The sequence below is a fragment of the Armigeres subalbatus genome, chromosome 1 (assembly GCF_024139115.2).
Source record: "Armigeres subalbatus isolate Guangzhou_Male chromosome 1, GZ_Asu_2, whole genome shotgun sequence".
Lineage (NCBI taxonomy): Eukaryota > Metazoa > Arthropoda > Insecta > Diptera > Culicidae > Armigeres > Armigeres subalbatus.
Window position 1 is genome coordinate 294,210,747 of NC_085139.1, and position 26,716 is coordinate 294,237,462.

Sequence of the window (26,716 nt, forward strand, 5' to 3'; positions counted from 1 at the left end):
CATTTTTCAAAGGCACCATCATGTCCAGCAAGGGATCAACACTGTCGCAGATGCCGAAAAATCGGGCATTTTGAAGTAGTTTGTCGTAAACGTCCTGGTCCAGCCCAACAAACATTCCCCCCTAAAAAAGTTCAAGCAATCGAGGAAGTTTGCCAGAACACGCCCACCCAGGAGCAAGATACAGAAACATCAGAAGACAAAGAAAAGGTATATTACACGTTTCATATGGGAAGTGAATCGAACGTATTTCAGTGCAAAATCGGAGGAGTCTCAGTGGAGGTATTCGTCGATTCAGGCTCAGAAGTAAACATAATAACTGCAAAGACATGGGAAGCTATGAAAGCGCAAAAAGTTGTCGTGATTAGATGTGAGAAGGGAAGCGAGGCAGTTCTGAAAGCCTATGGTAATAACGTGCCACTTTCAATTTTGGGCACTTTTGATGCAGTTGTCGAGATCGGGAGGCGATCGACTGAGGCCACATTTTTCGTTGTCGTAGGTGGGCAACGAAATTTGTTGGGTGACGGTACCTCGAAGAAATTAGGAATTCTGAAAATCGGCTTGGACGTGAATCAAGTACTGGATGTCTCGGATACAAAGTGTGTTCCGTTTCCAAAATTTCGGACATACAAGTGCATATCCGCATGGATCCTGACGTGAAACCAGTTTTTCAGCCACTGCGGCGAGTGCCCATTCATCTAGAGAACGCTGTGACGGAGAAGATAGAGGATCTTCTACAACGGGACATCATTGAAGTGAAACGAGGGCCAGCAACATACGGGTCACCGTTAGTAGTGGCCAGTAAAGGCAAACGGTTCGATTAGACTGTGCGTGGATTTAAGACGTATTAACCAGGCAGTTATTCGCGACCGACATCCAATGCCAATTATCGAAGATGTGCTCGCTAGAATTGGAAAAGGAAAAATATGGAGTGTATTGGATGTCAAGGACGCATTCTTTCTACTGGAACTTGATGAGGAAACCAAAGATGTTATGACGTTCATTACCCATCGTGGGCTCTACCGTTTCAAACGACTTCCATTTGGTCTTGTTTCCGCACCGGAAATTTTTCAACGTACGAAGGATGAGATGATAGCAGAATGCGAGGAAACCTATGTGTATCTTGACGACGTAGGAGTAGAGGGTAGTACAGTTGAGGAACACGACATCCGCTTACGCAAGGTATGATAAAAAAAAACGAACGAAACGTGTATTTGATACTAAATTAGTAATAAATAAATCTGAAAATTTACTACAACTAACGTTTTATTGATTTGCTATTAAATTGATTCCAGGTTCTCGAAAGGTTTAAAGAACGAGGGGTAGTCCTGAATTGGGAAAAATGCAAAATACGCGTCACCGACTTTGAATTTCTGGGATATAAAATTGATCAAAAAGGCATAAGGCCATCCGATGTTAAGCGAGATGCAATAATAGATTTTCGCCGTCCTGTGAACGACAGCGAGGTGAGAAGTTTTCTGGGCTTAGCGAACTATATGGCGAAGTTCATTCCGAAGCTAGCAGAAATGGATGAGCCACTGAGGAAGTTAATTCAGAAAGGAATTAAGTTTCAGTGGGGAGATACCGAAGAGCAAGCATTCAATGCCATAAAGTCGTCATTGTCCAATATCAGTTGTCTAGGATTTTTCAATGTGGATGATGAAACGTCATTGTTCGCCGATGCTAGTCCAGTTGCTTTAGGTGCAGTTCTCATCCAAACGAATAAGCAAGGAGATTCAAGAGTCGTATGTTATGCTTCGAAGTCGCTAACCGACACTGAAAAAAGATATTGTCAGACTGAGAAGGAGGCTTTGTCACTTGTATGGAGTGTTGAAAAGTTTCAAGTGTATTTAATTGGTAGAGAATTTAATCTGCTGACCGATTGCAAAGCCCTAACCTTTTTATTCACGCCTGCATCTCGTCCATGCGCACGTATTGAACGGTGGGTATTGCGACTTCAGAGTTTCACATATAATATCGTGCATATTCCCGGGCCATCAAACATTGCGGATGTTATGTCACGACTTTCTACTGCTGTTCCTAAACCGTTTGATGAAGCTGAGGAATTAATAGTTCACGAAATTGTTTCTGCGGCAGTATCAACGGTCGCATTGACTTGGCCCGAAATCGAAACTGCTAGCGAAAGGGATGAAGTCATACAACTAGTGATCGAGGCGTTGAATTCCAACTCGATTGATGAACTACCTTTGAGCTACAAGATGATCTCAACAGAATTATGTTTTGTTAACAATGTGCTGATAAGAGGAGACAGAGTCATAATACCTCAGAGTCTACAACAGCGTGTCTTGCATCTCGCACACGAAGGTCATCCTGGAATTAGGATGATGAAGGGTCATTACGCGCAAATGTCTGGTGGCCAATGGATCAGCATATTGAACAGTTCGTCAAAAATTGTCGTGGATGCACATTAGTATCGGCACCTAACCCTCCAGAGCCGATGATTCGCAAGGAATTTCCTTCGCGCCCATGGGAGCAAATAGCAGTTGATTTTTTAGGTCCACTTCCGGATGGTGAGAATTTGTTTGTGTGTATTGACTACTACAGCAGATATCTAGAAGTAGTTGAAATGCAGGAAATAACATCTGCATCAACAATAGGTCAACTGTCGATAATGTTTTCACGGTATGGATTGTCTGTTTCATTGCGCGCAGATAACGGCCCCACAATTTTCCTCTGAAGAATTCAACGCGTTCTGCAAAGAGCAAGGCATTCGTCTGGAAGCAGTATTCCCTAATGGCCCCAGATGAATGGAGAAGTGGAACGGCAGAATCGGTCTATACTTAAACGTCTCCGAATTTCTCAAGAGCTTGGACATGATTGGCGGAAAGAATTGCGTCAGTATATTTTAACGTATCACTCTACAGCGCACCCTACAACTGGAAAATCTCCAGCGGAGTTGATGTTCGGACGGCGTATACGTACCAAACTGCCATACATCCCTCCACTGTAAATTGCTATGATGAGGACGTAAGAGACCAAGATAGCATTCAGAAAGAAAAAGGGAGGGTGTACGCAGATTGTCGTCGAAAAGCAAAGCGTAGTAGTATCGAGATCGGCGACCACGTACTGGCAAAACGTCCGAAAAAAGATAATAAGCTAAGCTCTAATTTCTCCCCGGAGGAGTTCGTCGTAATGGAGAAGAGAGGAACGGACGTTACAATTCGTTCAAATTCTTCAGGAAAGCAATTCAGAAGAAGTGCAGCTCATCTGAAACGTATACCAAAAATTTCTGACACGAACGATCACCGTAATCGTGACGAGCCGGACCATCCCGACACAGCCTATCAGACGGGTGAAAACGGTCATCCTGATGGGAACGGTATTTCTGATGAGAACGATTTCCTCGGCGGGAACATAGATGACAGCAGACATGAAACGCAACAGAAAAGCCGGGCCATCCGGGCCATCTACAAGTGAGCGATCCAAGAGGAACCAGAGCCGAGTCGAGCCGACTCAAGGATTATATAATGTATTAACATCCTCACGCCATTCATACTCTTTTCAAAGAAAGGTAGGGGTGTAGGGTTCTGTATAGAATGCTTACAAACACATTACTTGGTTTTCGAATATACTAACCTGATTATTTACAGACCATGGATATCAAGACGGAAAACTGGGAGCACGGCTTCGCGAGGAGAGGGACTACGAGGACGTGAACGGTATAGAGCGGTAGTGTCTAGTGCTGTGATCAAATTATAAATAAAGAATCTAAAGATAAATAATAACTTAAATCCCTACAGGTTTGAAACATTTCACGCATTCTTTGCCCCCACAGCACTGCGGCCGCCCATGCATGGGTGGAACATATGATTGTCAAATTCGGATCAAAACAAAGCAAAATAAATTCAGCTGGCAACGCTTCCCCGTTCGCTGCTGTCACTTTTCCAAATTCGAAGTGATGATGTGTAATTCTCTGTTTGTTGGATTCGTTTACTACGTAAAATAGCAAAAAATATCCGTTAAAAGTGAGTATTTCCGTCTGAAAACTAGTGCAAAACGAAGATCGAACGTCCAGGCAAGTGTGGTGTTAGAAATTTTCAATGGGAAAGTGTTATTCGCGGAAAAAAACTAGCTGGAAAAGGTTGCAACATCTCACCTCGAAAAATGGTTGACGTCACGGTGGTGCTCCAGCAGTAAATTTGATACGAAGTGAATTCGAAGTGCAACAAATACTTCTTTTACAAGTTTTGAATTATATGTCGAATGCAATGCGAAACAAAGGCTCAAGTGGCCTCCGTTTGAGGGTGATTTCAAGCGTAACGAACATCAAATTTTTGAGGAGGTTTGATTAAAACAACACAAATATGGTTGGATCGATCGATTGAGCAAAGCAACGAGAAAGAAAGTGAAAGTAATTTTTGATTATTTAATGACCTTGTGTCTGTTTTTTCGTCTTTCAGGAATTATGTTTGTATCATTGTGACTAAAAAAGGTAATAAGAATTAAAGCAAGCAATAAGAAAGAATCATGTCTGCGTACGATCCTGGCGGTGGTGACCCCGGGACGGGCTCGACTCCCGATTTGACCAGCCTGCAGGAGAACTTCAATCAACAGCAGGTGAGTTTTTATTTGCCTAACGTCTTACCTTATGTCTAGAATGCGAACATTCTTACGTATTTTAGGCGAAGATAACCGCATTGCGTGAGCTGGTCCGTCAGACGGAGAGTGCCCAAGGCAAGAAGACCGCTTCGGCGCAGGAGAAAGTCAAGAACATTGCCCAGCGCTTGACGCAGTACAAAACGAAAGCGACCAAGTCCCGGTTGAGCCGTGCATCGAGCTCGGAAGTGCACCAGGATCTGCTGGCCACCCGCATCAACGAGGAAAGTTTCGACGTCACCGGGGAAGAGTATGAAGAGCAGCAGCACATGTCCCTCCCGGTGATGCCTGGTCCGATGCCGGTTCGAGCTCGTTCCGAAACGCCGGGCAGTGAAAAATTTAACCTGCTCAGGCAGCAGATGGAACAGAATCGGCTGAAAATGGCAGCCAGGGAGAGCCACAAGCGGGAGATGGAGGAACGGGTGATCGAGCTGAAGCATAAATTGGAGAGCACTCAGCAGACGCTGGAACGCTCGGTGGAATTCGGACGATCCACCGGGGATTTGACCTTATTGACGCCGCTGAAGATGGGTCGATTCGAGTTCAATAAATCGACTTCAGATTTGACGCAGTTGGTCGGAAGCGGAGTCAGTTCCAATTTTGACGTCGAACGTTTGAATTATCTGGAAGGCAGGGTCAAGATTTTGGAACAGGAACTGACCAACAAGGAGAATATTCCCGAGAAGGATGAGGTTGTTCGTAACTTGGAACGAAAAATTCTGGATTTGGAGGAAGCCCTGAAAGAGAAAGAGTGCGTAATCGAAGCACGAACACAGGCCGTTTCTCTGATGTCGGAAAATCTTTCTTTGAAGGGCAAAAACACTGTTGATTTGCTGGAGGACACTAAGCAGGAAATGTTTCGCATGCAAACGAACTTTGTGCAAGCGGAGTCGAACATGAAAGCCGAGCTCAACCGTCTGCAAGTTGAGCTTGATGAGAAAAACAGCAAAATCTCCAACTTGGAAGAGATGAACAATATTCTGGAGACAGCTCGATACGATCTGACGGTGGAAAATGCCAGCCTCAAGCAGAAGCTAGAGGATGTTCAAGACTTCAGCACCAAGATTAGCGAACTGAACAAGCTCAACCAGAGTCTCCAGCATCGCATCACTGAACTGGAAAGTCAAAAGTACGATTTCATCACCGATGCCGAGGCTGAGCAGGCAAAGTTCGGCGAAAACGACGAAAAGTATCAGGAACTGTTGGACCGCATTCATGAACTCGAGGAGGAACTCTCTCGCAAAGTCGCACCCGAAGAAGACCTCCTTGAAAAGATTCGCTCGCTGGAGGCCACAATCCAGGCGCAAAAACAAGAGATCGACAACTACTCGCAGCAGCAAGCTGAATTGCAGGAAAACCTTCAGGAAAAAACCGTCGAACTAAACGTTCTCAATGCAAACTTCTCCGTTCTTCAGGAAAAACTCAAAACTGCCGGGCCCAAGCCCCTATTTCCCAAATCGGCTGAAGAGGAAGCCGAAGTCGAGAACTCCAAACTCAAGCAGCAGCTTGATGAAGCCAACAAGAGCATGATCAAATCCAAACTGAAGATCAAGCAACTTCAAAAGCAGGTCGATTCCTTCAAGAAAACATCCTCCGTGCACGAGGAAGTGGTCCGCCTCACTGACGAGGTCCAAACGCTCACCCAGCGCCTCGCCGAAGTTGAGGAAGAGAAGGGCAACCTTCAGCTTCATCTCGTCAACTACGATGGCGCACTGCCGGACTCCGAACTGGAGAAGCGCATCAAAATCCTCGAAACCACTTGCCACAATCAAACCACGGCCATCCAGCTGCTCGAGGAGCAGAAGATCGACATGACGGACGACCTGAACTCGACCAAAACCCAGCTGGAGATGATGCGCGACCAGGTTAAGGAACACCAGGACCAAGCGGACCAGTCCGGCACGGTTATTTCCGAGCACATGTCGTCGATCGAAACGGAGGAACAGCTGGAGAAGTGCGTCGCCGATCGGGAGCAGCTGGTCGAGCAGGTGCACCGGCTGGAGGAGGAGCGCACCGAGCTGCAGCAGAAGCTGGACCGCTACATGGTGGAGAACATCGAACTGTTGGACAAGATCGAGAAGCTCAGCCTGGAGAAGGTCAGCTCGGCGGAGTCGATCGAAATCGTCGAGGGGCTGACGGCCAGCGAGAAGCAGGAAATCGAGAGCTTCGAGAAGGCCTGTCGGAAGCAGCAACTGGCGGAACCGCCCGGTGGGGTCGATGAAGTGGACAGGTGAGTTTAGGATTGTTTAGGACTGTTTGCGGACAGCTCAGTTTAAACTGTGCGTCTTTTTCATCACATCACAAAGAACAGGTTTTCATATATTTGTCCTTGTTCGTTTATTTCCGAGCATAGAAGTAAACGTCTAGATGCTCGCAACCCTGGGTTGGAAATCAGCCACTGCTTTCGATTTTGCGTGTATAAAAGTCGAGCGTCAAGCTGCGACATATAAAGTTTTTTTTAACTAATTTCATTTGTTAATTATCTAATACTGCATGTATGTATTCAACTCTTATACTAGGTGTTCCGTGTTTTCTTAACATTATCATCCTTATTTGTATGATAAATTTTAAATTATAAATCATTCATTTCAATTGTCTCTGGCAGTTGATTTGTGTCCCGCTTCTAGGCAGCGGAACACATATCGACTACCGGTAGTTAGTAGAGGCTGACTGGACATACGACCAGCCAACTTTCAGCTTACCGGCTTTGATTACCTTGTTAGCGTCGGTGGCAGGTAACTTCACCGTGGCAATCTGCGTCCCCTGTGGTCCTCAGGCGCCTTTGCTACCACCATCAAGGACCAAGGCAGAGTCTCTTCCGATGTCGTGGCCTCATTCAGCTGCTTACATTGGAGAGTCACTTCGTCGTGTAAAGCCCTCACTTCTACACTCTCGCCTAGGCTAGCGCACCATATGAGGTACCGTTCGCATGTGAGCCCCTTTTTAAGACAAGGATCATCTCGCCGGTTCTCGTCCGCTTTATGCTGGAAACCTCTTTACCAAGGTCCGCCAGTATCTCGGCGCAGCGCATCGTCTTGAGCACGTCGGCGTAACGCTCTTTCTCTGTTGTAATGAGAAGTGCTTCACCCTTCTGTCTCCCTGGCTCTCGCCGGGCGCGTGTTTGCCGCTTTCACTTGCGGCTTCCTCACTTCCGTGGGCCCGCTATCTTGATTTGCGCTCCCCGATGCCTTTTTGCGTTCTGTTCATGGCGCCTAATGCCAGGCGAGTCCCTGGCTTGCTTGTCTGTCCTCCTTTCTGCCGCTCTGTCGCTGAGTGCAAAATCTAACGCCTCCTGTGTCATGGTTGTGGTACTATGGAAGGGGAAGGGAGCAGTCTGTGTGCTCTTCTCCGCTTTACCACATCCTTCCAGCCTCGCTGCAAGCACTGCCTGATCCTGCTTTGTAGCAAGATCCAAGTTGCGAAGCTTGAGCAAGTTCAGCTTCAGACCCGTCGACATATTGCCCCGTCCATTGGTGAAGTCGATAATGTCATCGAGTTTGCACCATGACTACGGTCAAGGTTGACAGGACGCCACTCACTCGACCTTATCTCCACTGTATTGTGCTGTTGCTTTTCGACTATTTGCATGTCGTTATCGCTCGACTACTTCGCTACTCGTGTCATTCTGCTCCATCTCTCTCGCACCTGATGCGTTGGTTAGTTTAGCTTTATTCATGTTTGTTGGGTCCCCCTTGTTAGGGCTGCCCTCGAACCCAGCTGGAATAGCGCTCATGCACTTCTTCTAAAACTCCGGCCACTAGCTTATGCTAGTTCGCCGACTGGCTGGCTGATCCTCTGCTCTACTACAACGTAGTCTCGATCCTCCTCGAATCCTTCTGACTCCCTCCGGCGTCGAGGTTGGTCCACCAGTTCCGGTAAAGGAAACTTCCCCACTGGTGGTGCCCCGACTACCGGAGGCTATCGCAGGGGACGCTTTCACGCATTGCGCCGACTTCGTCTTCGGATGCCCTACGTATCCGAATCGCTTCCTTATTCTTTCTTCTGCAGGCTGGCTGTTCGAGTGCCGAACCGGCGATTCACCGGCGCCCCGACGACCCGAAGCCAAAATCTGCTCACTGCGCTGAATACTCCCCAGAACTGGCACTTATTCGCTGATCTCGCCTCCATCTACGCTGCAGCTCCGACAGTATTTGCGTCACGACTCTGCTTACCGAATTCCACGTGTCTTCCTCGTGACACATTCGCTCTGCGATATTATCCGCCCTTGGGACAGGCATTTCTCTACGATTTTCCGTAAATCGCGGACAATCGAACACCACATGCTCCGGCGCCTCTTCAACATTCTCACATTCTGGACATAACGAGGAATTTGTGTCCAAACCGATGTAAATACTTCCGAAAGCATCCGTGGCCCGATAGGCACTGCGTCACGTAGAAGTTTACTTCGTCATGCTTTCTGTTCATCCACGTCGAAAGATTTGGAATGAGCCGGTGGGTCCACCTTCCTTTCTCCGTACTGTTCCACTTCTGCTGCCACATCGCCATCGAACGAATTTTCGCCACCTTTCTCATGTTTCCGGTGTCTCTCCACTGGTAGCACTCGATGTCTTCCGCCAGGGTGATGCAAATGGGTACCATCCGATAACGCATACTGCTTCCGACGATATCGTTCTATATGCGCTCGCGACTCGAATGGCCATCAGCCGGAACACACTTTTCAGCTTTTCCCGGTTCCGCTTGGTTTGCAGTGCATTTCCCCAAGCAGAAACCCCATACCGCAGTATCGATGACGAGACACTAGCTAACAGACGCCTTGTGCTGCTTCGTGGGCCGCCAACGTTTGGCATGATCCTCGCTATTGCGTTCATTGCCTTCGCCGACTTTTCACAGACGTAGTCAACGTGGCTGTTGAAATTTAGCCGATCGTCGATCATCACTCCCAAGTACTTCAGTGATCGCTTCGAAGCAATTGCATGGCCTCCGACGACGATCTCCATCCGCTGGATCGCTTTGCAGTTGCTGACTAATATGACCTTCGTTTTGTGTGTTCGTGTTGAGTGTTCGTGTTGAGCTATCTGCAGCTTAACACCGCTCATCCAGCGCTCGATCATGACTATCGTCTCCATCACCAACACCTCCACTTCTTCAAGAGTCTCGCCCATCACCACTAGTGACACGTCGTCCGCAAAACCCACGATTTTTACTTTCCTGGGTAGCCGCAAAGTCAACACTCCGTCATACATTCCGTCCCAAAGAGTTGGACCAAGTATGGAGCCCTGGGGAACACCCGCTGTAACGCGCATCGATTTATGTCCTTTGTTCGTATCGTATATCAGAACTCTATCCTGAAAATAACTTTTCAGGATATTGCAGAGATAGTTGAGGACCCGCATTCTGTGAAGCGCCGCCGCGATAGCTTCAAAGCTGGCGCTGTTGAACGCGTTCTTCACGTCTATCGTGATCACTGCGCAGTACCGATCTCCTCGTATTTTCTGCTTGGACGCCTTCTCAGCTCACTCGAGCACTGTTAGAATTGCATCCATCATCGTTACTGCTTTATGGAATCCAAATTGCATATTCGACAAGCCGCGTTCTCCCTCTGTACATTTCGTCAGCTTATTGAGGATGATTCTCTCAAGAAGCTTCCCGAGCGTGTCTAACAGGCATATAGGCCTGTACGCGGCCGGATTGCCGGGTGACTTTCCTGGCTTAGGCAGCAACACCAGCTTCTGGATCTTCCACATTTCTGGAAAATTGTCTTCGTCCAGGTACTTTTGTAGCACCTTCTTGAACATGTCCGGGTATGCCAGGATCTCAGGCTTTTAACGCAACGTTCGGTATTCCATCCGGACCGGGGGCTTTTTTTGCTTTCAGGCGCTTAGTCGCTTTTGCAAGCTCGCTATTGGATACTTGTCGATCTACGGGGTTTGCTTCTCCTTCTTCGTCGTACGGTGTTGGCGGCCACATGGTCGGATCATGTTTCGGGAAAAGACCTTCCACAATTGCCTTCAACTTGTCCGGGCACATTTCAGCTGGCGTCGATGGGCCTTTGATCTTCGCTATCACGACCCGATACGCGTCCCCCAGAAGTTGGCGTCTGCTTCTCGGCACAGCTATTTGTAGCAGACTGACTTGCTAAGTTGGATAGCCCGTTTCAATGCGGTCCTAGCTTCCCGGAACGCCGCCTTGCGTTCCTCTCTCTCTGGTTCCGTCCTTGCTCTCTGTGCCCGCCTCCGAGCTTTGAGGCAAACATCTCGTAGCGTACTGAGCCTGTCGTCCCACCAGTAAGCAGGACGCCGATTGCTACTCGGTTCTAGTTTTCGTGGCATTGTAGCATCGCAAGCCCTTACCATCCTTCTTGTTAGCTCGGCCGCATCAATGACCTCGGTACTGCTGTCCGGTCGAAGTGCCTCAACGAATAGGTCTTTGTTGAAGGCTTTCGTTTTCCACCAGGGTTTCGTTGGCCAATACGGTAGCGAATCGCCTGGTGGTCGCTGTGAGTTTACTCCTCGCTAACTCTCCAGTCCATACTTGTCGTCAACGAAGGACTGCACAACGTGATATCGATGATACCCAAGTAACCAATAAGCACTATATTCCGCCAAATCGGCTATATAGTGCTACTTTAATGCTTATAAGTTTTTAAATAGCCGTATAGTGGCCCTATATGGCGGTTTGGTGTAATATAGTGCTAATGGTTACTTGGGTAGACTCCCTCCCATCTCTCTGACATGTGCTCACCGAGCATTCATTGCACAATCGTACACCTAGCTTCGCTAGAGCTTCCTGCAGGATATATCCTCTTGTGTTGGTCACTCGACTGCCCCACTCCACAGCCCAGGCATTGAAGTCACCTCCTATGACTACCGGCCTTCGTCCGATCAACTTATCGGTTAACTGCATTAGCATTAGCATTGTTACGGTGTAATTCGTAGATTGGACACTAGTGATACTCATGTTTTACTTTTGAGATCCTTATCTAGAATGCTATCAGAAATCAAAAAGGGTAGTATTCCTTGATTCCACTCTATTCGTTGGGCTAGGATTTGCCTGTAGCTGGCAAGGTAACCGTGGTAGATCTTATCCCGTAACACACCACGTAAAGGTGTCTCCCCAGCGTTACGGGTCAATCAAAGGTGTAGCCGGGTTGTACGCAAAGGTGAAGCGATCAACTTATCGGTTAACTGATCCAATATCTGGCTGAACTGCTCCACGGTTCACCTTGGAGGTGCAAAGCAGCTGCATATAAAGACGCCGTTGATTTTGGCAATCACGAAGCCTTCGCATGAACTCTCCACCACTTCTTGAATAGGGAATTTGCCCATGACTTGAAGCGCAGTCGAACCCATTCTATCTGTCACCCAATTGCCATTATCAGGAGGAACTCGATACGGCTCTGCTATTATCGCGACATCGCACATCGTTTCTGCTGTAGACAGCCATAACAGTTGCTGTGCGGTTTCACAATGATTCAGATTAATCTGAATTGTCTTCACTACTGCTGGCCTGCGATCGCCCTCTTGTAAGCTGGGCATTTGTAGCCACCCGTCTGATGGTCATTTCCGTCCTCTGAAGTGCAAAGCAAACACTTCGGTCTTTGCGTGCAGTCTCTCACAAGATGACCTGTTTCCCCACATTTCCAGCACATGTTAGATCTGTCTGGACCTTTACAAGCTCCTGTCCGGTGTCCAAAGCCCAAACACTTGAAGTATCTCTCCGCAGATTTGCTCCCTTCTGCGGTGGCTTTCAATGGGCATTTCGACCATCCAACCGTCAGTTTGCCTACTTCCAGTGTGCCTCAATACGCCTTCCTAATCCGGGTCGACATTTGCACCTCGCTTAGATTGCACTGCGCCTGTAGTGCACCCCGCAGCTCTTCTTCCGACGTGATCTCGCCTAGGTCTCTGCACAAAATCACCATCTCTGGAGTTAAGGCTTTGACTTCCACCTCTGAGCCCAATGGTTTCGCAATGCGCTCCTGTATAACCGAGCTAAGAACCGCAGGGTCCTTTTTTTTAACTTGAAGAGCATCTCTCCGGTTTGTGTGCGCCTGGTCCTTATCACGTTTTCGCCCAAGTCCCTCAACTCAGGACCTTTTTTGAGAAGCGCCATATACGTCGTAGCGTCGTTAGCCTTTACTAGCACAGCTTCCCCCCTTTCCTTTCCGCTCTGCTCCATTTTCCTTGCCTGTTTTCGCTTCAGCTGTTTTTTTTCTCTTCTCCTTCTGAACTACTACGGTACTCCATCCTTCTCCCTGTAGAGTAGCGTCTGTCCCTTCGACGGCGACAGCGTCCGCCCGTGTCTGCCTCTTGAGTCCGCCTGGCCTGTCATCTCCCGGTGAGGTTCTTGCCCTTTTGGGAGTCATGGAGGCTGGTGTAGTGGTGTACTCTCCACCCCGAGCAGTTTCCCTTTCCCCTGCTTCTTAGTATATAACGAAAATGTCCCGATACCTCCCTGTTCCGGCGGAACTGCAACAGTATGTGCCTTAGTTTGTGCCAATGCGCGCTCCGCTACATCGGCCCTCAGCGCTGCTGTATCGAATTCGTTCACTGCCGATAATAACGCCTTACGGATCCTGTGAACCATGTCCTTAATCTCCTTATGGACGTTGTTCCTCCCATCCACGAAATTGTGGAGTTCCTCCACCAATCTCTTCGCGGCCACTATTTTCGGCTTTTGTGGGGGCTTGTCCAACTCGCTCTGCCCTGGCCGTTGCTCCTGCAGCTGCAGTTGTTCCTGCTTCTTCTGCTCCTTTTGCTCCTGCTTCTGCTGCTGTTGTTGCTGTAGCACTACTGCTACTGACGGCGGTGATCTCACCAACCCACTACTGGCGAACGGGTTCGCCGCTCCTGCATCTGCTTCTGCGTGATTTGTTGAATTATTCATTCTATAGAATCCTTGTATGGCCGACTTGACTTGTATGGCCGTGTTCAGAGCCGATCGCGCAATCGGGAAAATCTCAACCACTAGAATCGGTTGACCAAGAAATTGTGTACGAGTATTGAACGTATTCGGAGGACTGCTAGTTTTTTACCGAGACGGAGGCGGCCCACTCGCCATTTCAAGCCGGTGACACCCTTCCTTACTCAGGTAGTAGAACAGCACGACCGTCAGCCCAAAATCGTCGTTTCCAATCCACTATCCAGATTCTGTCCGTTATCGTATACCATAATTAGGACCTTACTGGTATCGATCCTAATGTGCCAGTTGGCACTCCCGTTGATAGGCTGAAGTGCTTTGGAACCGGCACGAGTCGCTTGTACAGAGCTGCTTATAGACCTGTGGTTTTTTTGTAGAGATTACACAGAGCCCACTGTTAAAACTCCGGCACGTCTCCTAAGCAGATTCCGCTTAGGCTAGCTGGGAACCAGTGAACTGGTAACAGGGCCCGGTCATGTCCCGAGGGGTGTGTGTGATTTTTCTCTTCCTAAGCAATGGAGGGGGAATCTGCTCAACAGACATCCTGGGTTGTCCAGGAAGTGCGGGGTTAGGGACCACCTCCAACAGCAATCGAGGGAGGCAGGACTACATCCCCGACCCGCTAAACCGTTTCCATTGCCGCCAAGCCCATCGTCCCTTCGGTACAACCAGAAAGTAATGCTTCAAAGGGGGGCCAGTGCACAACGGGCCAGGGCCCTCGAGGTTAGCTGCGTGTCCTTACAGCTCCGAACATCGTGACTCGCTTATTAGGAAGAACACCATGTTATCGTGCCAGCGCATTGCCGGCTTCGACTTCGCGCCTGCTTCCCTCTGCACGACTGGTATCAAAAATGATGATGCCGCGTGCACCCCAAATTGACCTCTCTGCGATAGGGCCTATTCGCCAACACACAGAGGGACTTGCCGACGCGGTGCCTACCCCTACGTCGGGGGTGACTGCTCCAACGGAGCAGACACAAAAACGGGGGAGACAGTCTCCAGGGGATGAGCTCCCTGGGGGCCGCTCCAAAACGCGGAGAATTACTAACCCCAACAAGGGTAGTGGGGCTGGGAAGCTGAACCCCGGCCAGGTACCTCCAAAACCGGGGGAGGATGGACCTGGGAAGATCCGTACAACGAGGAAAGACGGTGGTAAGGGGTTACGCCTCCTGGACCCTGGTCAAGAACAAGCGGAAACCGAAGACGTCAAGGGCCGAAAAGAAGGCCCAGGTGAACGAGGGTAGCAAGAAGTCTCGGGTAGGCGCCAATCGCTCCAGGGGCGATGTCCTAGTCATCAAGACGGACGAGGCTCGAGTACTCGGACGTCTTGAAGGCGATGAGGAGTGACGTCAAGCTCGGTGAACTCGGTGCCGACGTACGTCGAATAAGACGCACCCGGACGGGCGAGATAATCCTCGAGCTGAAGCGGGCGTCTCGCAAAAGGGCGTCCTCCTAGGCGAGACGGCCAAGGTGAGCGCACTCATGACGGAATTGTATCTAAGGGTTAAAGACTTGGACGAGATCACCGAAGTCGAAGAGCTCGTCACGGCACTGCGGCGACAGTGTGAAGTGGAGACGCCCACCGCAGCCGTTCGGCTACGGAAAGGTCCGGCAGGGACTCAGGTAGCATTGGTTCGGCTATCTGCAGTGGACGCCTCCAAGGTAGTCAAGTTAGGGAGCGTCAAGGTGGGATGGTCGGTGTGCCCTGTGGGCATATACATATGAGCAACCCGAAGTTTGCTTCAAGTGCCTGGAACCGGGGCACAAGCAATGGGACTGCAAAGGCCCTGACAGAAACAAGCTCTGCCGACGCTGCGGATTGGAGGGACATAAGGCACAATGCTGCATGAACCCTCCCAATTGTTTGATTTGTTCCAGCAAAGCTGCGAACAGCAAGCACCCCATGGGGGGTTTGAAGTGCCCGGCGTTCAAGCGTGCTGCAAAATCACAGTGCAGGTAACGCAGCTAAACCTGAACCACTGTGATGCAGCCCAGCAACTGCTGTGTCAGACAGTTGCTGAATGGGGGACGGATATCGACATCATAGCGGATCCTTACCGGGTACCCGCCAGGAACGATAATTGGGTCACCGATGGGTTTAAAATGGGGGCGATATGGACAACGAGGAAATACCCAGTCCAAAAGTTGGTGTCTTTGACACAAGAGGGCTTTGTCATTGCCAAAGTCAACGGGGTCTTCTTCTGCAGCTGCTATGCGCCTCCTCGATAGGCCGTGGCATGGGGAAGCCGTTCCACGAATCAACGGGGGCAGATCCTGTTGGAATCACTGGCCATGTTGGGTGTGGACTTGGACCAAAAGTACCTACAGCTGGAACGGGGCCGAGTCGATTATCGACGTTACGTTCTGGAGCCCTGGCCAAACGAGTAGTTCGAACTGGAGGGTAGATGATGGCTACACCACCTGGCGGTTCACTACAGTATCGACTATACGACCAGCATTCAGCGGACGGAAAAAGGGACGAGGCCTAGCCCTTAGCGGCGAGCAGCTGGTAACAGTACTCTCCCGTGCATGCGATGCCACCATGCCTAGGAAAGTCCACCCTAGGAATGGGCCCTAGCAGCACAATTCACGTTGATTTGGTTGCAATAACTCATATCCCAAGTAACAATTTCCATGCTTCTTGGATTTATCTAATTCTTATTGCGGACTTATGACAGCAATCACCAAGCTGATTGCTCAGTTTTATTGGCGCTCTTATTGCTATCAAAAAACCTCCCATAAATCTGCTGAAAAATGCTTCAAACGTCAAATGCCTATTGACCATATGAACAGATCTATGGTAGTAGAAGCTAGAAGCTAGTAGAAGAGCGTAATAAATCCAATTTTCAACGCTCGAATAAAGCTACAATTTTTGGTCATAATGTGGTCAAATGAATTACCCCCATATAAAATGTTTGTATCCAGCTTTCCACGCTCGCCATAATGGCGGATGCTATAAAAAATTTGACATTAACTGCTTCCCGACACTGAACTGAATTTTCCATCCAAGCAAACTATATCTTTCGTTACCAATAACAGCCAATGTGTTGTTTGTTGATCATCAATAAGAAAATTGATAAAAGAACTCTTTCAAATGTCATATTAAAGTACTTATGTTTGTTTTATTTTAGATATTTAGATACCCTCATAGCTATATGGACATCAAAATTCCACAAGCTGACAATCTGATCTCAAAGTCGATGATGAACAACGTGATTCACTTTTGCCGGTGTAATAGCAGATGTAACAATATTAAGGATCGGGAGGTACTTCGAATCGCACAAAGATGCCAAGATATGTCATCTCAAGAATGTCCATGCCCTCGAATATCGATTCACTGTGAACGAAATGTTATCGATAAATTCTTTTTGTATACGAAATCTAGCCCTTCGTCTCAAATAAAGGAAATTGTTCATTCCATCTTTGTCCGTATTAACATCTTCATTTTTAATCCAGGGCAAAAGAAGTATACTCCAGTCAACAGTACAGAACATTTTCTTGACCTCACTGAGCCTCATTCGCATATCAGCATACAATTTTATCAGACACTCTCTTGTCAACAGAGGAGGTGGCTTAATTTTGCGTAGTGGAGTTGTATTGTACGTACAAAAGGGAATCAATGCTACCTCTATTATAATACTCAAATCAACATTTAACCCTGAGATACCAGTTTCGAGTTGCTTGCCGTCCAAGCGATGATCAACAACCTTAATATCGGCGTGGCAACCATTTACAATCCTATATGCTCGAATCCTCACGAGAATGTTATGTAAAGATGCTTCTTGATCTTCTTGATTTTTGGTTCGACAAGCTATTTGTGGTCGGAGATTTCAACATTAACGCCGCCTCCACTTCCTTGCCAACAGCGAGCCACAGAGCATAACATCGCATAAACACTACATAAACAGGTTGAAGTTTGTACTACCAACGGGCCCCACACGCATAACCGGCAATACAATGACTACCATCTTTCTTCTGATCACAAACTCTCCTGACTGTATATTCACGTTGAAGAGCAGCACTGCAAACTAGTGCAAACTCTATTACAGACCACGAGGTAGTGTTCTCGCTTGCTAATACGTAAATCTACTCTATAAACTATCCTTGTCAGGAACTCCCGTGCTATCGACCGGCGCAAGCCGATTTCTCAACGAACATCGAGCAGGTAGTTTCTCTGAAGGAAATGGCGCTTTACCAACAGAACCCAAACAGATTTAGAGGAAACAACCAAGGCAAGACCAGGTTACTAGTTTCTGACAAGACCACGTACGGAAGCGAAACCAAGCAAACTCACTTATTTTCGGTGTCGATAATTGTGTTTACAGGTGAGTCAGATGAGAAAGAATGAAAGGACATAATAGTTTAATGAAAGAAAATGGGATCTCATCTGTCCAGTAGCATTCATCTGAATCTCGTATCTTTTGGAATTCTTCGCTGGTCGTATGGCAAAAATTGAGTTCTGTCACACCATGAATATCCACTGAGCATGGAGAAACAGCGGTTGGCAATCTGGGTCTGTCCAAACGTTTAGTCCATCAACATCGGTTCTTTCGGGAAGTGAGCTCTTCTTTAACATTGTTTTGGACCCCCTCTGTCTTCATATTGTTCCACAGTTTTTGCGCAGGCAGATAGTGGTCGCATAGCATTTTTGGCATCACACACCTTTTTGAGCCACGTCTTCTGTTGATGGGAAGAGAGTGTCTGATAAAATTGTATGCTTGTATGCCCAGGAATCAAAACGGAGATGTTCTTACGGGCAAAGACGAAATGAACAATTTTCTTTAGCTTGAGACAAAGGGCTAGATTTCGTTTACGAAAATAATTAATCGATAACATTTCGTTCACAGTGAATCAATATTCGAGGGCAGGGCATAACTTGGCGTCTTTGTACTATTCGAAGTACCTCCTGATCCTTAATATTGTTACGTCTACTATTACACCGGTAAAAGTAAATCATCATGTTCATCAGCGACTTTGGGATCAGATTCTCAGCTTGCGGAAAAAACACATTTTGATGTCCATTTCATAAGGTATTTGCTCTCATAATAGAAAATAAATTTTCTAAAATAAAACAAACATTAGTATGAAATAATGGGAATTCTTCGAAAATAATCCATTATCAATTTTCTTGTTGATGATCAACAAACAACACATTGGCTGTTATTGGTTACGGAAAATATATATATATATAGTTTGCTTGGATGAAAATTTCAGTTCAGTGTCGGGAAGCAGTTAAACCCTCAAAAGGCCGGGACGACAGTCAACTCCTTCAAAGTGCTCGTTCTCGGTAAATCGTTGACCAAATTTCATGACCCCGGGCTTTTCTCAAAGGGGATTAGTAGCGCTTTCTTTTGACATAGGTGCCGCCCCGCTAGACCCCTCCCCGCGTTCATGAGTATTGAAAATGTCTGTGTTTTTTCCTTATTTTTTGCTATGATGGCCAAATTTCTTCAGTAATCAAGTGCAATAAAGTTCTGGCGCCATAAAATAAAGTAGATATATGAAATATATCAAGTCGAAGTGATTTTGAACGTTTCCAAGTTATCTGATTACTGTAATTACCGATATTGAAAGCCATATCCCTGAGCTAAGATTGATGGTCATATTTCTTAAAATCTGATCACGAAATAAACCAGACAGGAGGAAAAAATATCACAAAAAACTTTAGACATATGTGTAATCAATTTTATGTATTGAAGATACTATTTTGGAACATTCCAGTTCATCCAAAATATCCGTGAGTTCAGGTTTTGAATTCTACCATAGAAGCGAAAGGTAATGTGCACATAAAAATACTCAGAGTACATCCTACTCAGATCAAAGATATCGAATAACTCATGGAAAATTTTTCTGCGTGTCCCATAGTGACATTCTAGAATGCGCGAAATGTTCTGAAGTTCAGCTCGTAAGACCTACGCTACAACGGCCTCGAAAATGTTTTCGGCAGCTATCAAAAACCTTCCCAACAGATCCTTGGATACCTGCCAAGAAACTTTATACCAATCTTTCTGCATTTCAATACACTCACAAAGCCATCCAAAACGTTCCTGAGTTCAGGTCATCAGATCTACAATCAAGTAGAAGCGCAATGCTTGTTTCAAATCAAGCTCAGGTCATCCTGCCCAGTTCAAAGAAATCAAATGAGTTATGGGAAATTTTGCTGCGTGCCACAGAATGTCGTTCTAGAATGCACGAAATGTTCTGAAGTTCTGCTCGTAAGACCTACGCTACAACGGCCTAGGAAATGTTTTCGGCAGCCATCAAAAACCTTCCCAACAGCTCCTTGGATACCTGACAAGAAACGTTATACCGATATTTCAGCATTTCAGAACACTGCAGGTCATCCAAAACGTTCTTGAGTTCAGGTCGTCAGATCTATAATCATGTAGAAGCGAAATGGTTGTTTCAAATCCGGCACAGTTCAAAGAAATCAAATGACTTATTGGAAATTTTGCTGCGTGCCTCATAATGACATTCTAGAATGCGCGAAATGTTCTGAAGTCCAGCTCGTAAGACCTACGCTACAACGGCCTCGAAAATGTTTTAGGCGACTATCAAAAACCTTTTCAACAGATCCTTGGATACCTGCCAAGAAACGTTATACCGATCTTTCTGCATTTCAATACACTCAAAACCATCTAAAACGTTCTTGAGTTCAGGTCGTTGGACCTACGTTACAACGGCCTTGAAAATGTTTTCGCAGCTATCAAAACCTTTCCCAACAGATCTTTGGATACCTGCCAAGAAACGTTATACCGATCTTTCTGCATTTAAATATACTGGAGGCCATCCAAAACGTTCTTGAGTTCAGGTCGTCAGATCTACAATCAAGTAGAAGCACAATGGTTGTTTCAAATCAAGCTCAAGTCATACGGCACTGTTCAAAGAAATCAAATGACTTATTGGAAATTAAGCTGCGTGCCTCAGAATGACATTCCAGAATGCGCGAAATGTTCTGAAGTTCAGCTCGTAAGACCTACGCTACAACGGCCTCGAAAATGTTTTAGGCAGCTATCAAAAACCTTCCCAACAGATCCTTGGATACCTGCCAAGAAACGTTATACCGATCTTTCTGCACTTCAGTACAATGCAGGTCATCCAAAACGTTCTTGAGTTCAGGTCGTCAGATCTACAATCAAGTAGAAGCGCAATGCTTGTTTCAAATCAAGCTCAGGTCATTCTGCCCAGTTCAAAGAAATCAAATGAGTTATGGGAAATTTTGCTGCGTGTCCCAGAATGTCATTCCAGAATGCGCGAAATGTTCTGAAGTTTTGCTCGTAAGTCCTACGCAACAACGGCCTAGGAAATGTTTTCGGCAGCTATAAAACCTTCCCAACAGCTCCTTGGATACCTGCCAAGAAACGTAATACCGATATTTCTGCATTTCAGAACACTGCAGGTCATCCAAAACGTTCTTGAGTTCAGGTCGTCAGATCTATAATCATATAGAAGCGCAATGGTTGTTTCAAATCAGGCTCAAGTCATCCGGCACAGTTCAAAGAAATCAAATGACTTATTGGAAATTATGCTGCGTGCCTCATAATGACATTCTAGAATGCGCGAAATGTTCTGAAGTTCAGCTCGTAAGACCTACGCTACAACGGCCTCGAAAATGTTTTAGGCAGCTATTAAAAACCTTACCAACAGATCCTTGGATATTTGCCAAGAAACGTTATACCGATCTTTCTGCATTTCAACACACTCAAAGCCATCTAAAACGTTCTTGAGTTCAGGTCGTTAGACCTACGGCCTCGAAAATGTTTTCGGCAGCTATTAAAACCTTTACCAACAGATCTGTGGATACCTGTCAAGAAACGTTATACCGATCTTTCTGCATTTCAGTACACTGCAGGTCATCCAAAACATTCTTGAGTTCAGGTCGTCAGATCTACATTCAAGTAGAAGCGCAATGGTTGTTTCAAATCAAGCTCAAGTCATCCGGCACAGTTCAAAGAAATCAAATGACTTATTGAAATATTTTCTGCGTGCCTCAGAATGACATTCTAGAATGCGCGAAATGTTCTGAAGTCCAGCTCGCAACACCTACGCTACAACGGCCTCGAACATGTTTTAGGCAGCTATCAAAAACCTTCCCTTGGATACCTGCCAAAAAACGATATACCGATCTTTCTGGATTTCAATACACTCAAAACCATCTAAAACGTTCTTGAGTTCAGGTCGTTAGACCTACGTTACAACAGCCTAGAAAATGTTTTCGGCAGCTATCAAAACCTTTCCCAACAGATCTTTGGATACCTGCCAAGAAATGTTATACCGATCTTTCTGCATTTCAATATACTGGAGGCCATCCAAAACGTTTTGAGTTCAGGTCGTCTTGCTCAGTTTGAAGAAACCAAATGACTTATTGAAAATGTGTCTACCTGCTCCATAATTACATTCTAGAATGCTGCGAAATGTTCTGAAGTTCGGCTCGATAGACCTACACAACAACGGCCTCCAAAATGTTTTCCACAGCTATCAAAACCCTTCGCAACAGATCCTTGGATACCTGCCAAGAAATGTTATACTGATCTTTCTGCATTTCAATACACTGAATGCCATATAAGTTCTTGAGTTCAGGTCGTCAGATCTACAATCAAATAAAAGTGCAATGCTTGTTTCAAATTCATCTCAGGTCGTCCTGCTCAGTTCAAAGAAATCAAATAAATTATTAGAAATTCTCCTGCGTATCATTCTGCTGCGTATCAAAACCAGGCATTGCAATTTATCCCATCATTCGATTTTCTGAGCAAAGATACTGATGATATGCTGGGATATCGATCTTAGTTATCTATCTGCTCAGTAAACAAAGTGCAATGTTCGCCATGGAGAAAAGTTTTTTCACTGTTTTTGTTGTAGCAACGCCCTCGCAACGTGAACAAACCCCGAACCGCACTGTCTATCAGGATCTTCATCAAATGCTCAAATGATAATATTCAGAGTGCTCTTTGATCAGGGATAATATCTTTGCACAAGCAAATATGACATCCTGTGCTCAGATGATATTGCAATGCATGATCAAAACTATTCCCAACAGATTTTTGGATACATGCCAAGAAATGTTATACCGATCTTTCTGCATTTCAATTCACTCAAGGTCATCCAAAATGTTCTTGAGTCCAGGTCGTCGGATCTACAATCAAGTAGAGACGCAATGCATGTTTCAAATCAAGCTCAGGTCGTCCTGCTCAGTTCAAAGAAATCAAATGAATTATTGGAAATTATTCTGCGTACCATTCTTCTGCATATAAAAGCCTTTCCCAACAGATCGTTGGATACCTGCCAAGAAATGTTATACCGATTTTTCTGCATTTCAATACACTATAGACCATCAAAAACGTTCTTGAGTTTAGGTCGTTATGGAGCACGCAGAAACATTTCCAATAAGTCATTTGATTTCTTTGAACTGTGCAGGATGACCTGAGCTTGATTTGAAACAACCATTGCGCTTCTACTTGATTGTAGATCTGACGACCTGAACTCAAGAACGTTTTGGATGACCTGCATTGTACTGAAGTGCAGAAAGATCGGTATAACATTTCTTGGCAGGTATCCAAGGATCTGTTGGGAAGGTTTTTGATAGCTGCCTAAAACATTTTCGAGACCGTTGTAGCGTAGGTCTTACGAGCTGAACTTCAGAACATTTCGCGCATTCTAGAATGTCACTATGGGACACGCAGAACATTTTTCCGTGAGTTATTTGATATCTTTGAACTGAGTAGGATGTACTCTGAGTATTTTTATGTGCACATTACCTTTCGCTTCTATGGTAGAATTCAAGTCCTGAACTCACGGATATTTTGGATGAACTGGAATGTTCCAAAACAGTATCTTCAATACATAAAATTGATTACACATATGTCTAAAGTTTTTTGTGATATTTTTCCCTCCTGTCTGGTTTATTTCGTGATCAGATTTTAAGAAATATGACCATAAATCTTAGATCAGGGATATGGCTTTCAATATCGGTAATTACAGTAATCAGATAACTTGGAAACGTTCAAAACCACTTCTACTTGATATATTTCATGTATCTACTTTATTTTATGGCGCCAGAACTTTATTGCACTTGATTACTGAAGAAATTTGGCCATCATAGCAAAGAATAAGGAAAAAACACAGACATTTTCGATACTCATGAACGGGGGGAGGGGTCTAGCGGGGCGGCACCTATGCCAAAGGAAAGCGCTACTAATCCCCTTTGAGAAAAGCCCGGGGTCATGAAATTTGGTCAACGCTTTACTGAAAACGAGCACTTTGAAGGAGGTGACTGTCGTCCCGGCCTTTTAAGGGTTAATGTCAAAATGTTTATAGCATCCGCCATTATGGCGAGCGTGGAAAGCTGGATTGCGAAGAGTTTATGACGGTGTTTTTAAAAGCAAAATTTTTCTGATGAAAGTCCATGATGGCCATATTGAAAACGGAAAAGCATTTCGCAGTCAGAGAAATATATCACTGAAATGCATGATTTAACGAAATTTTCACCGCTTATCATACTTTTTCTGATAAATAATTTTATTAATTAATAGTTGGGGCAAAAATACTAATCGATTTAGTGGACATCCTAGATGGTGTGGTAATCAATATTTTCGATTTATTTCCCTGAACTACGTTATATGGCCGGCGCGTGGTGTTCATTTGAACCTAATTTTTTTCACAGCATTTGACCATAAAATCGGAAGCGCACTCAATGGTACTGAATCGAAAAAACAACCTGAAATAAAATATTATTTTGTTGTCATCATCATAATTTTCATCAACAATCAATTTTGTTATTATTTTTCTGCAAAGATTTGTTTCTCTTTTTTTAATGCAACATTTTGACAGCTGCCGCAGCCAAATTCCCTTTTTTGCGGGTGGTTTATAAAGGGTTTCTAAATGCTCTTATAATAGGTTTAGAGTGGTTATCTGAAGAGGGCCACTTGGCAATATCTTACTCTTATAGTGGTCATCAGAAGGTGGCCGTGTATTACTCGGTTTTATTGTTAGATCTTATAAATTGATCTTGAAAACAATTCTTAGAGCGGAATAAAACTTAAAATGTTACTTGGGATATGACCAAATTTGGTCATATATGAGTATCATCAACTTATTTACAACATGTGTGTTGCTCGGGGGAGGCCACCGGCTTACTGGTGGACTCAAGCAATTGCGAACCTGCGCCGCACCTGCCTACGGGTACGGAGGCGGATACAGCAAGCACGCACAGAAGAGGCGCGTGTTGAACGACGGGTGGCGTTCATGGTTGCTAGAGCCGCTCTGAAGACTGAGATTAGATCAAGTAAAAAAACCTGCCTCGAGGTCCTGTGTCAAACTGCCAACGCGAATCCATGAGGTGACACCTATAGGGTCGTAATGGCCAAGACACGTGGGCGATGGCAGAGCGGTCTCCAGAGATGCTGGAGAGGATCATCGCGAGGCTCTTCTCACTTCATGACCCAAGTCCCTGGCCTCACTTTTTGGAGCTGCTAGGGGCCAGGGTGGCCGACGAGGGAAGAGTAACTGTGGTGGAACTTGCGGGGATTGCACAGTCCCTTAGTGTAGGTAAGGCGCCAGGACCGGATGGTATTCCGAACCTGACCATCAAGGTGGCCATTGCTGAGGCTCCGGAGATGTTCAGATCTGTCATGCAGAGATGCCTGGACGAGAGAGTCTTCCCTGAAGCATGGAAAAGGCTGAGCTTGGTCCTATTGCCAAAGGCGGGAAAACCACCGGGGATCCGTCGGCATATAGACCAATATGCCTGTTTGATACGGCGGGGAAGGTACTCGAGAAGATCATCATCACAGGTTGTTGATGATTCCGCAAGGGGTTCCGGGGGTTCCGCAAGGTTCCATACTGGGTCCGGTGTTATGGAACGTCATGTACGACGGTGTCTTGAGGTTGAAGTTCCCGGTGGGCATGGTAATGGTCGGCTTCACTGACGATATTACGCTGGAGGTCTACGGCAAATCGATCGAAGAGGTGGAGTTGACTGCAGACCACTCGATCGCAATTGTGGAGGAGTGGATGAGTTCCAGGAAGTTAGAACTGGCTCACCACAAGACTGAGGTGGTTGTTGTTAACAACCGAAAGTCGGAGCAACAAGCGGTAATAAGGGCAGGCAACTGCACGGTCACCTCTGAACGCTCCATCAAACTCTTGGGGTAATGATCGACGATAAGCTCACCTTTGGTAGCCACGTCAATTACGCCTGCAAGCGTGCCTCCACAGCTATAGTGGCATTGTCCCGGATGATGTCCAAAAGCTCTGCGCAAGCGCAAGCTTCTGGCTAGTGCCGCTCTGTCCATACTGAGGTATAGGTTGGGGCATGGTCCTGCGTATTAACTGCTACAGAACAGAACGAAGTTAGAAAGCACGTATAGGCCCATGTGCCTAAGAGTTGCGAGCGCGTACCGTACCGTGTCGCACGATGCACTTTGCGTCATCACCGGTATGATGCCTATTGACATCGATCTGCGTTTATTCCGGACATTCCGGACATTCTATTGATTCGATTTTCAATAGGTTTAATCACGAGAAACCCACGTGACTTGCACTGGTCGATGAGAAAAAAAGCGATCCTATAATTACCGTGTCGTTATTGCTCATCAGTCCACCGTTTTCGCTCAATACTCCAAGAGCATGGCATCTCATGACGCGCTCGTAGTCTGTGCATTCAGTTGTAAAAATTCTCCTAGCGTAACGATTCTCACAAAAATAGAAAGTAATGAATTTAAAATGTCAATTCTTACGTGACGTTCTTAACTTTCCAGTGTCAAGTATTGTAGAACGCTAAGTTTTTGGCTCATAAGAAAACCTGATACTAAATGAAACGATACAATTAGGGTTTTATGCAAAAAGCAAATTAAAAAAATCCTAGAACTACTCATATTCGACTCTAACTGCTTGGTTTTATGTTTCAGGTTGCAATACCAAATTTTGATCGAAACTCATCCAGCTCGTTAAATCATTTCTCGACTCATTCTAATCATAATCTTATTCCAATCAAAAAATTTGAATCCCCAAATTCGAAGTTGATCTATCATCTACAAGGTACAGTTATGAAAAATATAATAAACTACATTTTTGCACGCTACTCTGCCTGACACGTGAAAGTTTCTACGTTCTTGGACTAAACTTTGCTGATTTCCAAAATATTGTACAAAAGGATCTGAACTTTTCTCATGAGGGGACTCAACGCATTCTTATCTTATTTTCGGGAGTTGTGTGTTTTCTCCTC

The 26,716-nt window shown here is 45.9% G+C and overlaps 1 protein-coding gene across 2 annotated transcripts in view; it reads left to right on the forward strand.

The window, feature by feature from the left end:
• The first annotated feature begins 3,893 nt into the window (after positions 1 to 3,893).
• LOC134207734 (protein lava lamp) overlaps positions 3,894 to 26,716 on the forward strand; it is a 34,445-nt gene continuing 11,622 nt past the window's right edge. Inside the window, exons 1-3 of one of the 2 annotated variants that reach the window (XM_062683589.1) lie at positions 3,894 to 3,983; positions 4,419 to 4,575; positions 4,641 to 6,844. In XM_062683589.1, the coding sequence (XP_062539573.1) occupies positions 4,486 to 4,575; positions 4,641 to 6,844 (2,294 nt within the window). In that variant the 5' untranslated portion in view covers positions 3,894 to 3,983; positions 4,419 to 4,485. Of the gene's footprint in view, positions 4,034 to 4,418; positions 4,576 to 4,640; positions 6,845 to 26,716 lie in introns of both variants that reach the window. The other variant, XM_062683590.1, reaches the window with a different exon arrangement.